Source organism: Rhodamnia argentea, chromosome 2 (assembly GCF_020921035.1).
Source record: "Rhodamnia argentea isolate NSW1041297 chromosome 2, ASM2092103v1, whole genome shotgun sequence".
In the NCBI taxonomy this organism is placed as follows: Eukaryota; Viridiplantae; Streptophyta; class Magnoliopsida; order Myrtales; family Myrtaceae; genus Rhodamnia; species Rhodamnia argentea.
In genome coordinates this window covers 2,570,411-2,583,366 of record NC_063151.1, presented here as the reverse complement: position 1 = coordinate 2,583,366, position 12,956 = coordinate 2,570,411, and the positions used below count along the sequence as shown (strand labels likewise).

At 40.7% G+C, this 12,956-nt stretch overlaps 1 protein-coding gene across 3 annotated transcripts; it reads left to right on the top strand.

Moving 5' to 3' along the window:
- Positions 1-8,284: 8,284 nt before the first annotated feature.
- LOC115749816 (geranylgeranyl transferase type-2 subunit alpha 1) lies at positions 8,285-12,956 on the top strand. Of its 3 annotated transcripts, none has more exons than XM_030686791.2 (8): positions 8,285-8,561; positions 8,705-8,867; positions 9,260-9,420; positions 9,503-9,607; positions 10,042-10,821; positions 10,918-11,098; positions 11,688-11,874; positions 12,211-12,379. In XM_030686791.2, the coding sequence occupies exons 1-8, from the start codon at positions 8,446-8,448 to the stop codon at positions 12,315-12,317; spliced, it is 1,800 nt and encodes a 599-aa protein (XP_030542651.1). In that variant the 5' UTR covers positions 8,285-8,445; the 3' UTR covers positions 12,318-12,379. The 3 variants fall into 3 exon arrangements, with proteins under 3 accessions (XP_030542651.1, XP_030542650.1, XP_030542652.1); XM_030686790.2 differs by lacking the exon at positions 12,211-12,379 and adding an exon at positions 12,420-12,956 and having other exon boundaries at positions 8,287-8,561; XM_030686792.2 differs by lacking the exons at positions 8,285-8,561; positions 12,211-12,379 and adding an exon at positions 12,420-12,956 and having other exon boundaries at positions 8,850-8,867; positions 9,260-9,332.

The window sequence follows — 12,956 nt, the reverse complement described above, 5'->3', positions numbered from 1 at the left end:
GGAAGGTTGTCCTTAGGAATTCGTCTATATGTATGGTTTAAATAGATGCGGACGACGGAAATTTAAGAGAGACGATTAGATGGCCATCTTTGTTTGGTTTATGGTGGATGAAAGAGCTGCGACTCATTAAGGATCTTTCCTCCAATCCCTTTAAATTCCTCTGAAGCTAACTTTTGAAAAACACTTCACTACGGAGATGTGATGATTCGTAAGTGATAAATTGTTGCTTTCAATTTCTCTCTCCTTCTAACCACTCCGATGGAACAGTCGGAAGCAATTTCCATCAACTCGTCCATCAGAATTCACAAATATTATCCAATAAGATTATGAATGAATTATATGTGACTCCATGTAAGACCATCTTTAAAGGTTTCTAGCGTATAACATTAGGAAATGTCAAGAGTGTGTAATATCATGAACAACATGTCTTTACCAGATTGGAAATAAGGTATAGGCAAAAGTTAAGACATCATACGACTGCTAAAACGTATATGAAAGTTTGGCGGGGTAAAACATTTGAATGGATTTTGTCAAAGAGTGGTCCAGAGGCACTTATTAAGCAATCGATTCATACTTGAAAATTGAAACATTCCAAGCAAAGTACATTAAAAAAAAGTGCGAAGACACTTGATAATAAGACCTATTTCAATATTCTAGCACTCTTCATCACGCATTGAAGGGATTTTGGCCTAAAACTGAACCGTGGAAATTTATTGATGGATGAAATTAGATGCTTGGAAAAATTTGTACTTTGGACCTGCTACTTTGATACCATTTGAAATTTTGCAAGACATCTACCAACTATTCTAAAAGCTTAGACCTGTTTGGTTAAGCTTTTTAAAAAGCAATAATTTTTTTTTGTTTTCCCTCAAAATTTTAGATAGGGTTAGTACAATGAAAAACTCCATACTGATTTTTTTTTATCATAAAAACCACAAACTAGTACACCAGTGATAATTTTTCTCTCCATTAGATTCCTTAAATTTTACCATCAAATTACCGAGTTTGATGACACGTGACAATTGACAAGTATAGTGATTTGAGATTTTAACCCTCCGTTTATCCTAGGTTTTCCAGTTTGGGGTTCTTGGGGTTGTAAACCCGCTTTAATGGAAACTAACGGAGGATAAGTTTGTTACAAGTGTATTAATTTGGGGTTTTGATGGCCAAAAAATTAATTTGGAGTAAATTTATCTCAAATGTACTAATTTAAGGGTTTTTTGTGGTAAAAAAATTAGTTTGAGGTAAATTTGACATAGGTATTACCAGTTTAGGGTTTTTCGTGATAATGGCCCTTTTAAATATTTTCTAAATTTGAAGAAACTGTGAAATGGTGTATGTGAATTCTTTGTGTCAATATTAATACATTATGAAAGTTTTCGAGCGTTTGGGATTAAGGAAAAAGCAAAGTGCATCAACTGTTACAGTAAGCAAAAAAAAAAAGTAAAAAGTAAATTTTTTTTAGATACACTTTTAAGTTATTAGATGAAAACCTGATTGTTAAATATTTCGAAAACTTTGCTCCTCACGTCTAATACCCTCCTCACATTTTTTTTTTTTTATTTGTTTGCATCTCCCAAAGCTGAAAATACCCATTCGCCCTCGCACATTTCCAAAACTGTCTCCCACTTTCTCTCCTTACCCTTTCTCTGCCCTTACACACGGTAGTGCATATGATTGAGATCCCCACGCACAATGTTGACTCGCCGTTCGATGCCATAACCCAACCCTGATGCTGATGACGACGCCCTCGCCCTAGCCGCGGCCCGCGCGCCTCTCTCCGTCTCGAGTTGTGGTGAGATCGGTCGTGGCTCGTGACGGCAAGGCTGGGCGACCTCGGCTTGAGCCCGTGGCTAGCAGCCGTCGAGTCTTTGCCAAGTCAACCTCGACATCGCGAGAGCCACGGCCTACATTGAGCCCCTGCAACAGGCTCGCCAGCTGTGCAAGCTTTGTAGCAAAGCTCGGCCCTGGCTACCAGGTCGAGGTTGTTCGACAGCAATCTAGTTTCGAGTTGGCACGGGGATTGCCATCGGACTTAGATATGTGGTCCGCGACGGCTCTGAAGCAATAGGTTGTCGCACGCGGTGGAGAGGGGAAAACTAAGGGTTTTGCCTGAGCAAACCTATTGGGTAGTGGGAGGATGTGTGATCCTTTCAGCTATACACTTTTCAAATGTAACCAATTTAGTTTTAAATCTTTTGACGATTTATCAATATAGTCGTTCCAACTAATTTTAACCAGAAATACCTTCATACATGGCATAACTAGTTGGCGTAGAAAATGTTTGTAAAAAATGTTGATTTTTTTTAATTTTACTTTTCTTTCCTTATTTTTCTTTTTTCTTCCTGTTTCCCTCCGCCAATCATCGGTTGGGATACCTTTGCCAAATCTAGCGAGGCCGATGCTCACCTGATCCAGGAAGGGCAACACTCGCTTGTGGCCGATGACCTCGCTAGCCATCACCGAGGCTCGGGATCAATGAAAGGAATAGGGTGAAAAGAAAAAAGAATAGAAAAGAAGAGAAAAAAAGGAAGAAAAGAAGAAGAGAGAAACAATTCAAAAAATTTTAAAAGAATTGCAAAATCCGTTCACGTCAATGCCGGCCATGTCCCGCAGGATGGTTGGTGCCGACTACACTACCATATCAGTAAATTTTAGCCAAAATTGGCCGGACATTGGCAAATCGTCAAAATCTATAGGATTATATTTGTCAAATTGAAAATTTTAGAACAAAATTGACATCCGCAATCCGCACAGCAAAATTACAATTTTTCTTTTTGGGTAATTATCCCAAAGAGTGTCTTTGGGTGTAGGGCTTTCGTGGGTCTTGAAGTTTGGGAAATAAAATCGTCATAGGGTGAATTATATATAGGTGCGAGATGCAACTTGATTTCCATTATCAAAAGTGAAGTTGACGATGAGGTTTGTAGTTTTGAAACATAAGAAGGGCAATTTATAAGAACAGTGAAGTTGAAGTTCATGAAGTAAAACTTTTTCTCTTTAGTGAACGTCGAAACTTTTTCAATAACGAACGCCAGCAAACGGATCATGGTGAAATTAATTGCTTGCTCCGACAGCTTCTGACATGATCATGATCCGCTTTACCCTAAAAAGAAAGACAGGGTCGTAATCAGGATGATGCAAATCTAAGTTTTTTCCGGACGAAAATTTCTATTAATGCTAACCATCCGAATTCTCAACTACTTTTCCAACTTTTATTTGTTTGCAGTAAATTGAGACGGATGTCTCTAGCTTCTTAACTTGGCAGCTCTTCAGATGTGGACATCCAATGTCTTGGCGGCCACTTCCTATTGCATGCATCTGATCGAGATCGAGATCGAGAGATTGTTTTAGGGTTTTGTATGAATTTTTAACAAACATGTGTACTCTATTCATTAAGGGTTTCGTCCTTTACGATAGGAACGTCGCACTTCTCAACTGCAAAGAGTTTAGGATTTTGTATGAATCTCTAACAAACGTGCCAGGATATTCTTTCCAATTAGGATTTCATCCTTTATGATACGAACGTCACATCTCTCAACTTCGTTGGCTTCCAGGGCGTGGCCGCTTCTCGTCCCTCGTAAGATGATGACCTCCATTAATTGAGGGTAGTTGGCAGCTAAGGTAGCTAAGCACATGCCGCTTCCCTCTCTTTGATAATTGCATCAATGCTCATCCTTTGCTTTTTATTTCCATCTTCCCGCAACGCCCCAAAACTCTCTCATTGATGTACCTCTCCCAAATGGACAAGTGAGATCAAAGACTCGTCTCGTCTCGTCTTTCCTCTTCATCTAAAGAAAGGGACTCATCATCTAATTTGTCTTGCCTTCACCACCATAAAATTTATAATTCAGTGCCTGTGGCCCATTGCGCAAAACCTAACTTTAATGGCCGCTGGCTAATGACTTGGACGTATGAATCAACCGGTGAACCATATCTTTCTTTAACGCTGTGAGCTTTGTTACGCAGCACAATGTACGAACTCACACGTCATAATTAACAAAGCACAGCTCATGCTACAAGAAATAATGAAACATTGCACGAATGGCAGGAGTTAGTTCATCCAATTCAGGACAAACTAATCTTTTGTAGACATTTGCGGTGGGATACTCGGGAACGAACTTGGGGCCATGAAACCTTGGAGGTGAAGGAAGAGCGCCATGACATGGGAAGTGCCCCATCAGATGAGCTGAAAACGCTAGACTCAAGTAAATTACACACCCTCAAGTTTTTCCGAATGGCCGTTCTTGGATTTGACCGGCTTCCTACGGCTCAGGCAGTGGCTTGACGAAATGGACATTTGCGTTTCTTATCCTTTCTCATTTCTAGTTCAAGACGCATTATGGAGAGGAGACTGTCTTGAAACAACTCTAGTACAGGACATATATACCGGCAATTATTTTGCATATTCTACGAATCCATGCCCAGAAGCTTTGAGATACCTGAGCTTAATCATTGTCAAACTACGTGTAAAACTGAAACTATTGCCAGCTTTCGTGGACAAGTCGAGATTGAACAGTCGGCTAATAAGATGTCGGGCATCCATTGAGCGAATTAAGAAAATGAAAGTCTTCGTACTCGTAAGAATATCGAGTGAAGTTTATGCAAACCCTTTACGTAAATGCTGTCTTTTCGGCTAGTAATGTTATTGTGACTTGTGATTTATTGCAGATATTGGGATAGATTGATGAACGAAGTTCTGAGACCTTATGGTCCGGCACCGAAGGTGCAAAGACAGGCGCTAGAGGATGTCAAAGTATACGCCGTGGTGATCTCTAAGGGAACGAAATTGTGGATTGACACGGTGTCGAGAACCACGACCCCTCCTCTATGGGGGACGGCGTGGACCAATTCAAGCCAGAGCGGTTCGAGGACGACACACTCTACGACGCATGCAAGAATTCCAAAAGCTCGAACAGAGAGCAAAATCAAAGAAGAGTGGCAATAGCTTGGTGAAATAGAAAAAATTCCTAAATCTATTGCAATTTTGTCAATTCAATTCCAAATCTTTTCACATCTTGTCAATTTCGCTCATCTGATCAATTTCTCTTTCTCGGAGTGCTTCATGGAAGACTAAGATAAAGAAATAAACGAGCAAGAACACTTTTTCGCACTCAATCCCCTGCTTCTTTTTCTTCAGATTTGAATGGCATCACTTTGCATTGGCTCTATTTTTACGTATGAGGCTTTATTTTCTCAAGCAGAAGCTGGTATGGCCCTTCTTCGGTCTTATGTGTTAGGTGCTTTTGTAGCCAGAAATATGAGCATGGCCCCTTGTTGTCTTGGGTGTCAAGACGTGGACACCGGCTGTCCCACGTGACACGGCCGCTGCTAACGCAGTACTATAATATTTTTATGAATATTTATTTATTTTATTTATTTCTCTATTTTCTTTCTTTTCCGTTTTTTTTTTGTTTATTTCCATTCTTTTCCGTAGTGGTATTCATCTTCTTCTTCCTTCGCCCTCCATCTTCACTGAATGTAAAAGCAAAAAAGCGAACCAATCTTCTTATTACTCGGCCATCCATGCTTGCCTGGAAAATGGTGGGGGGCGTCTTCGAGATCTTGACCAAGCTGGACGACCCGTGAGCTCCACTGCAAGTTCACCTTAAGCCCTAGCGGAGGGCTCGACCTTTTTCGCAGGCATCGAGCTCGGGTCGCCAGATGCGGATGGCTGGTGGCCGGTAATGATCGGCCGGCGAAGTTGCCGACTATATATACACAAAAAAATCAAAGTAAAAAAAAAGAAAAGAAAGAAAAAAATCCCAAAAAATTAGAATATCCTTAAAAGTTATCTACGTTAACATCGGCCGTGCCATATAGGACAGATGGTGTCCACGTCGGTGATTTTCAATCAATTTGGCTGCATGGACTCAACTGGTAAAACGTGAAAATGTTTAGGACTGATTTAGTAATAGATTTATGGCTTTTTGGACAATTTTCCCTTGAACTTCCCAAGGCTTGCCTCTCATATGTTGTTGCCCTTCAAACTAAAGTAGTATAGTAAGAGTAACGATATATGCCATTACAACATTTGAATTGTACTTGTATCTAAGGAGGTTTCCCCATGATAGTTGGAGAGCCTCGAGTTTTAAAGTATATTAACGTCTTTAACCTTTTGTATTTGTGTCAATTCAGTCCATCCGGCAAATTATAGCTATAAATCGCTAACGTGAAAGCCAGCCGCCCTACGTGGCACGGTCAAGACCGACGTGGATAATTTTTTAATACTTTCTTATTAATTTTTTTTATTTTTTTCTATTTTTTTTCCTTTCCTTCCTCCTTTTATTGTTTCGTTTGCCCACTGTTGCCAGCTAGGGTGTCGACCAACCATGGTGAGGCCGACCTCGCTAGTAGCCAATGGGGGCGAGCTTCATTACAGGCTGAGCCCACTGCTAGAGGCTGAAGGAAGGGACGGAAAAAAAAAAAAAAAAAAGAGAGAACTTGTCCTCAGCTAAAGTCACAGCTGAAGGTAGTTGGAACTTCATTCGGTTTAAAGGAAAGAGTTGTCAAACTAAGCACTGTGATCAGACAGTTGGAAAAGCAGAAGGCAGAACTTGTTCTCAGCTAAAGTCGCAGCTGAGAACGCTCGAGCATTATGTACGTGCCGTAGCTAGAGCCTCATGTGGACAGCCTCGGTGTTTAGTCAAACCTAGCTGCAGTTTAGGTAACTTGGGAACTATTGCTGCTATAACTTCTTAGAAGCCTACCATAAGCATCTTGGTAGAGCATTCACCTGTTGTTGCGAGCAATCTAGTCTCGCAACTTGTTCATTTCTGTGTTTTCTCCCGCTACCTATCCTAACTTCTAGTTGAAGTCTTTTGTTACGTGATTAGATGAAGCTTTCTTGTGATTGAATTTGCTTTCATACCTAGCTTTTTGTATTTACGAAAAAGAGGGAATGTCCTCTGATTGCAACAATCGATAATCAACCCAATCTAACAATGGACATTGATAAGAAACCTATAAAATACAGGTATACTTTCCTTTTAGCCCTAATGATTACTCTAGAACGTCCTTGTGTACATTTCCCATATTTGTCTTGAAGAATGTTTCTAAAGGCGTCGGGAAAGGTCCTGGGAAGTTTCAAGGCTCGCCCGATTATCTTGGATAATTTCTCGCAGCATTTTTCTTTGTAACCTCGGGACGGTGCACAAGCACGGTGCCTGTCTTCTAACACTTTCGGTGCTGCACTTTCGTTACGTAGTTAGGAGCTTTACTAAAGGATTCTTTTAGGTACCGACAGATGATTAGATATCTTTCGATTGATCATTTTTATAGGTCAGAGAGTGGAACTTATGTGAGTACCTTCTGTTGGTTTCAAGCTCATGTTCTGGATCATGAATCATGCAGAGAATTTACTTTCTGCAGAATGGTTCTGTTTAGGCATACGCAGAATCAACTTAGCTTGCGTCCCTTCATGGGGTAGGGCTTATATGAAAAGTGTATTTCCCTTTGCTTGATGGATGTGCTATGAACCAGACAAGGTGAAACTTCAGGGGATGAACTGTGGAGATATGCCTCTGCGGGGCAAGGAACCCTGTCAATGTCATGCACCAGTTCAATCTTCTCTTCATCAAGACCGTGATCTGATCGGATCGATTTGTGGACCTCCTCGGAAATTGCACTTGCAGACATAAAGTTACGTATATTTCTGCAAACGGAGTTGGAAGCAGAGGTGCATCTTTGCAGACATAAAGAAAGATGGGAAGGTTGATTAAGTCCGGTCCGCCGTGATCATCTGTTCGGATATGTGTACATCCGAGCAAATACCTGTACTGGTATAGGAACAGTGACACTTCTTTTGGGGGCGAAGTTCAGATGCAGCTTTCCTGAAACCTTCTACCATTTGCCTAGATGGTTAGGCCTGGTTTGGCGGCTCGTTAGGCTCGCTCGCGCAATTCGCGGATCGGACATCCATCAAAACCATTGTCTCGCTATATTTTTCTTGGGAACGGTCGAGGAGAAAGATTCTGCATTGTTTCCGACAAATTGCTCCAATGTACAAACTTTAAACATCTTATAATATTGAAAACTCCGTACCAATATCATGATTGTTCATATAATCACATCAATAAAAATCTCTATCATTTCGAGATGAATTTCACAAATAGCTTAACCAAAATCATAGAAGAACAAAAAAAAAAAAAAGAATAAGATGAATTTAAATGTTGCCATGTCAAAATTTTATGGGTAAAGATCATTTTCTTATTTCAAAGATAATATTTTTTTTTAAATAAGCAAAATGCAACAAATTTTAGGACTTTTGTCCTAATCGTCCCCAATTTTCACGATAGAGGAGGAGGACCGAACTTTCTCCCGTTCTCCGAGTCTACCTCACTTTTGTCCAATCAGATGACTCACGTTCATGTCCAGCAGCTTCCTTAATCCTTAAGCCTCTCTTGGTTCAGATTTCCCCCGTCGTCTCTCCGTTCGCCGGAAAGGATGCACGGCCGGCCGCGGACGGCGCCGAAGCCGGAAGATGCGGCGGCATCAGCCGCCAAAGCTCAGAAGCTAAGAGCTCTTCAATCCCAGTTTCTCTCTTATCACCACGACCGCATGTACTCTCTCTCTCTCTCTCTCTCTGTAATTTTCATTTCACTTCTGTTCTGCCCTCAGCTGCGAGATCGAAACTGTCGCACGAACTGAACGATCTCTTTCGATCAGGTTTCGTGAATTGATTTTGATGCGTTGTTGCTCTTAGATACACGAAGGAGGCCCTCGACACTAGCGCCAAGCTCCTGGAGATCAATCCCGAGTACTACACCGCTTGGAATTACAGGAAGCTCGCGGTTGAGCACAACGTCAAGGAGTCCGAATCCTCTCCGGAATCTGTGAAATCCATCTTCGACGAAGAACTCAAAGTGGTGCGTTCTCTGTTGTTCTAAGCTTTTTAGGATGTTTCGAGAGGATCCGAAGTGGTCCTGCTGCTTGTTCCACGTCTGATTTTTTCTTTGCTGCTTCGAGACTTCTGTTGATACCATGTTGAGATTAATTCGCAGCGTAATGCTTTAGCTATTCGTAGCTTTCCAGTTCTCCTCCTCTCATGTGCAATTTGGGGTCGTTTGTGGTTGTAAGTTTTGCTGCTATTGGAAGTCAGGATTGCAGAATTTGTCTCTTACTCAATCTTCAATGAGATTGTCTTCTCTTGCTAGCTCTAGGAGTATTCCTAGCCTTTTTAGCTTTCCTCAGATTAAGCTATAGTTGCAGGTATTTCTCAACGGTGTGTGACTTGGATGTGTATGAATTATTTTTGTAGGTCGAGAATGCACTGAGACAGAACTTTAAATCTTATGGAGCATGGCATCATCGAAAATGGGTGTTGAGCAAAGGTCATTCATCTTTAGATCATGAATTGCGGCTTTTGGATCGGTTTCAGAAGGCTGATCCTCGAAATTTCCACGCATGGAATTACAGGAGGTGGCAAATTTCATTCTGCAGGATATGTAAATCATGAAAGTGCATCACTCTGATTTTCTCTTCTATAAAAATTTATTGCCAGATTTGTGGCAGCACTGCTGGGCAGATCCGTGGAGGATGAGCTGCAGTATACTGAAGATTTGATAGGAAACAATTTCAGTAATTACTCTGCTTGGCATAATCGTAGGTATGCTTGTAAGGTCCCCACACTGCTTATGTTGATTGTTGTCAATTACACTGCTAGGAAGGTCATTTATAGACATAGTATGGACTTTTACTTAAAGTATAATATAACGAATGGTGGCATCACCTGTTTTAGCTGACTATTTCTCCAATTCCAAGGGATTTGTCTCTTTAGTGATAGGGACTGTGTCACTCCCTTGCACTTCATATGAGTTAGATTTATAAGAATGTCGAGTTATTAGGGTGGTGGTTATTTTTTGAGTTTAGACATGTGATCCTCAAAATTAACCCCTCGGTTTGTTCTTCTTGTTGTGCATCTACCATGTGAAAGTTTCTCTGCCTTCTATGCAAATTAGAAGGAGAAAAACAATTGTAAGTTGATCTTAATTGCTTCCAAACTCGTGACCTCATCTCTCACCCGGCAAGAAATTTTTGCAGTATGCTATTGTCAGAGATACTGAAGAAAAAGGAACAGGAGTCATATTCTCAAGATACCATAAGCAAGGAGTATGAGTTTGTACTCAATGCTTTATATACTGACCCTGACGATCAAAGTGGTTGGTTTTACCATCATTGGCTTCTTGATCAAACATCCAAAGCCAAAGCTCCTTTGCTTGTATCTTCTTGGCCTGTTCCTGGATCTGAACTCGTTGTGTCAGGAAACGTGTCCCTTGGTGATCATCCTTTGTCTTCATTCTCTAAGGTTACTGTTGCTTTGGAAAGATTTCCTGTTGTCCTGTATTTCAATCAGACTGTTGAAGGTGTAAACTCGTCAACAGTTGCCATTCAATGTACATTTGTTCAGAATGAAGATGTTACATGGAAGCCATTTTCGCCGCAGAATTCTTGGGCTTCTAAAGTTTGGGTTGGATATCTTGATTTGTCTGGTGTAGATCATCATTCTTCAGCACCCCATACTGTTGAGGTTAAGCTTGGACATCATAAGGGCATCATGTCTTCAAATGGTCTACAGCTTAGTGTGCCTTTTGATTTATCATTTAGAGTAAGTGTAAAGCCCTTGGAAACCCAATCTTCTAAAGATGAGAAACTGGTGTGGGAGGAGGACAAGTTTTATGCTTGCGAAATGCCCATACCGTGTCTTTGTTATGATGGAATATCAGTGGGGAATAAGTACGAGCCAACAACTTCAGATTGGCAGATTGGAACTATTGCTGAAGAGATTAGTCAAATTAGAAACTTGTTGGCCATCTCAGATAGGTAAGCCTGATCCCAAAGCTGGAAAATTGTGCCTCCAATCGGAAAGCCACTCTGATTAACTAATAATCTGTCTATTGTGCTCGTTCAATTTTTCAGCAAAATTGGTAAAATCACACTGGCAAGACTGTTGATGGCTCATGATGTTATGTCATCTCCATATGCTACGAAAACTGTTCATGCTGAAGAAGTTCTTGGGTTATACAGTGAGCTGATGAAATTGGACCCATCTCACTCTCAATACTATAAGGATGAGAGAAGCTTAGTTTTGTTGCAGCAGGTAACTTACTTGTTCTTGAAATAGATCTTCCAGGAAAAGCATGTCTTTTCTTGCTCAGTGATTGGGGGCTGCACATGCATTTGGATCTCTGAAATGACTCTGGTTTTAAAAGGATGGCCTACTTTTGTGTCTGTCATTGCCTCATTGCTTATGTGATACTTCATTGCTGAAGTCAAAAGGCAAGAGGCTGGACTTCGTTGCTATTTATTATAGCCTAGGACATAAAGTTTTCCCTGTCAACTGTTTGCATTCTCATGCTTTTTCAAGTGTCACCAAGGTGGGTTTAACATGTTTCTAGCATGTGAATTGGTGTTTCCCCAGGACATATCTTATTCACAAGATATTGTGAAGGTCCACCACTGTTTGCACTTTTTTTTTTGTCAAACCACTGTTTGCACTTCATTAGGCAATAAATTTCATTTTTTTCACATGATAAAAATTTTGCAATAGCATTTGGGTGGTGTGCACATGTCAATGAGGCTGTTGTTTGAACGTAAACAAGGATCACCCGTTGCTCCGTGCCACTGTGAATGAGAATGAAACGAGCTAAGAGATTAACATTTTTATGATTCTTTGAATGATGCTGCAGCTGCTTTCCAGCGGGGGGACGCTGTTGAAGCACTGCTTTTATTATGGAGGCATCACTTCGTCCAGTACTCATGGACCCATATGTCTACGTCTGAATAATCAGTCAATATCTCGAATGGGAGCATTTGATAAACTATTATGGGTTCAAATGCTGGACCTTAGTGACAATGAACTCCATTCAATTGAAGGTAAGATATTTTCTGGAGTTCCTTTTTTTTTTAACTTTTTTTAGGTGGGCCTAGTTTTGTTTGCTTAGTTGATACAGGCAACATATTCATTTATCTTTGTGCAGGCCACCAAAATTTGATTTACTTTATTCAGCAGATGAATCTCAGCTTTTACATTAATATGTACAGTTTAATTGACGTACAATTTTTTTTCTGGGGACCTTTTCAGAGGCAAAATGACACAATTGATTTCACATTAGCACAGCCTCCCTTAGGTGTAAATTTTTTGCTGAAATTCATTGTTCCTTGTGTTTTCCCATCTACACGAGCGAGGGTGAGTGTTCATTTTGTCTACAGTCCTCCGCGCATCAAATCACTGGTTGAGCACTCTTACTCGGCGCATGTGTGATTTAGCTACTGAGACAATACTTGTGCTTAGGTTGAACCGGGTCAAAATGTTGTAGCTGTTCAACAATTCAAATCGTTTGGGCTATTCAGGTGTCTTTATCTTATTTAAGTATGAAAAGAATAAAGAAAGAGTTAGCTTTGCGCTGGTTCTGTTTCAGGACTGGAGGCTATGCAGCTTCTTCACTGCTTGAATCTGGGAAGAAACAAACTGCGGAGTTTCACTGCACTGGACCCTTTGAGATGTCTGAAATCCTTGAAGGTGCTGAATATATCTCACAATGAGATAGGGTTGCATTCTATAGACACCACACGCTACTTGTGCTCTGCTTCTCCTCTGTCCCATAATGGGGAAGTTATTTGGCATGGTGATGATTTTACCCCCGAAGATGCCGATGTAACAAACTATTGGGAAGCTTCTATGGTGTTCAAAAGTTTGGAGTTGACACAATTAGATATTGTAGGAAATGCGGTCGCCAATGAAAAGTTCCAGTCATTTTTGCTGAAGATTCTGCCAAAGCTACAGTTTCTGGATGGTCAGAATTTGCATCGGATCTGAATTTACGCAAGAGTTCCTGAGTTTCTTGCTTTTTGCCATTTTTCTTTAGGGCTAGTACATCCGCCCATCTCTTTGTTCTTTACTCTGACTCACGGGGACTTTGCATTTGTTATCCAAACATATCTTCTCCGTTTCCTTT

Bases quoted from the DNA above. Each gene is read 5' to 3' on its own strand.
- LOC115749816 (XM_030686790.2), top strand. From the start codon at position 8,446: ATGCACGGCCGGCCGCGGACGGCGCCGAAGCCGGAAGATGCGGCGGCA. The intron at 8,868-9,259 runs GTGCGTTCTCTG...TTATTTTTGTAG, and splicing joins TCGACGAAGAACTCAAAGTG to GTCGAGAATGCACTGAGACA. The intron at 10,822-10,917 runs GTAAGCCTGATC...TCAATTTTTCAG, and splicing joins TTGTTGGCCATCTCAGATAG to CAAAATTGGTAAAATCACAC.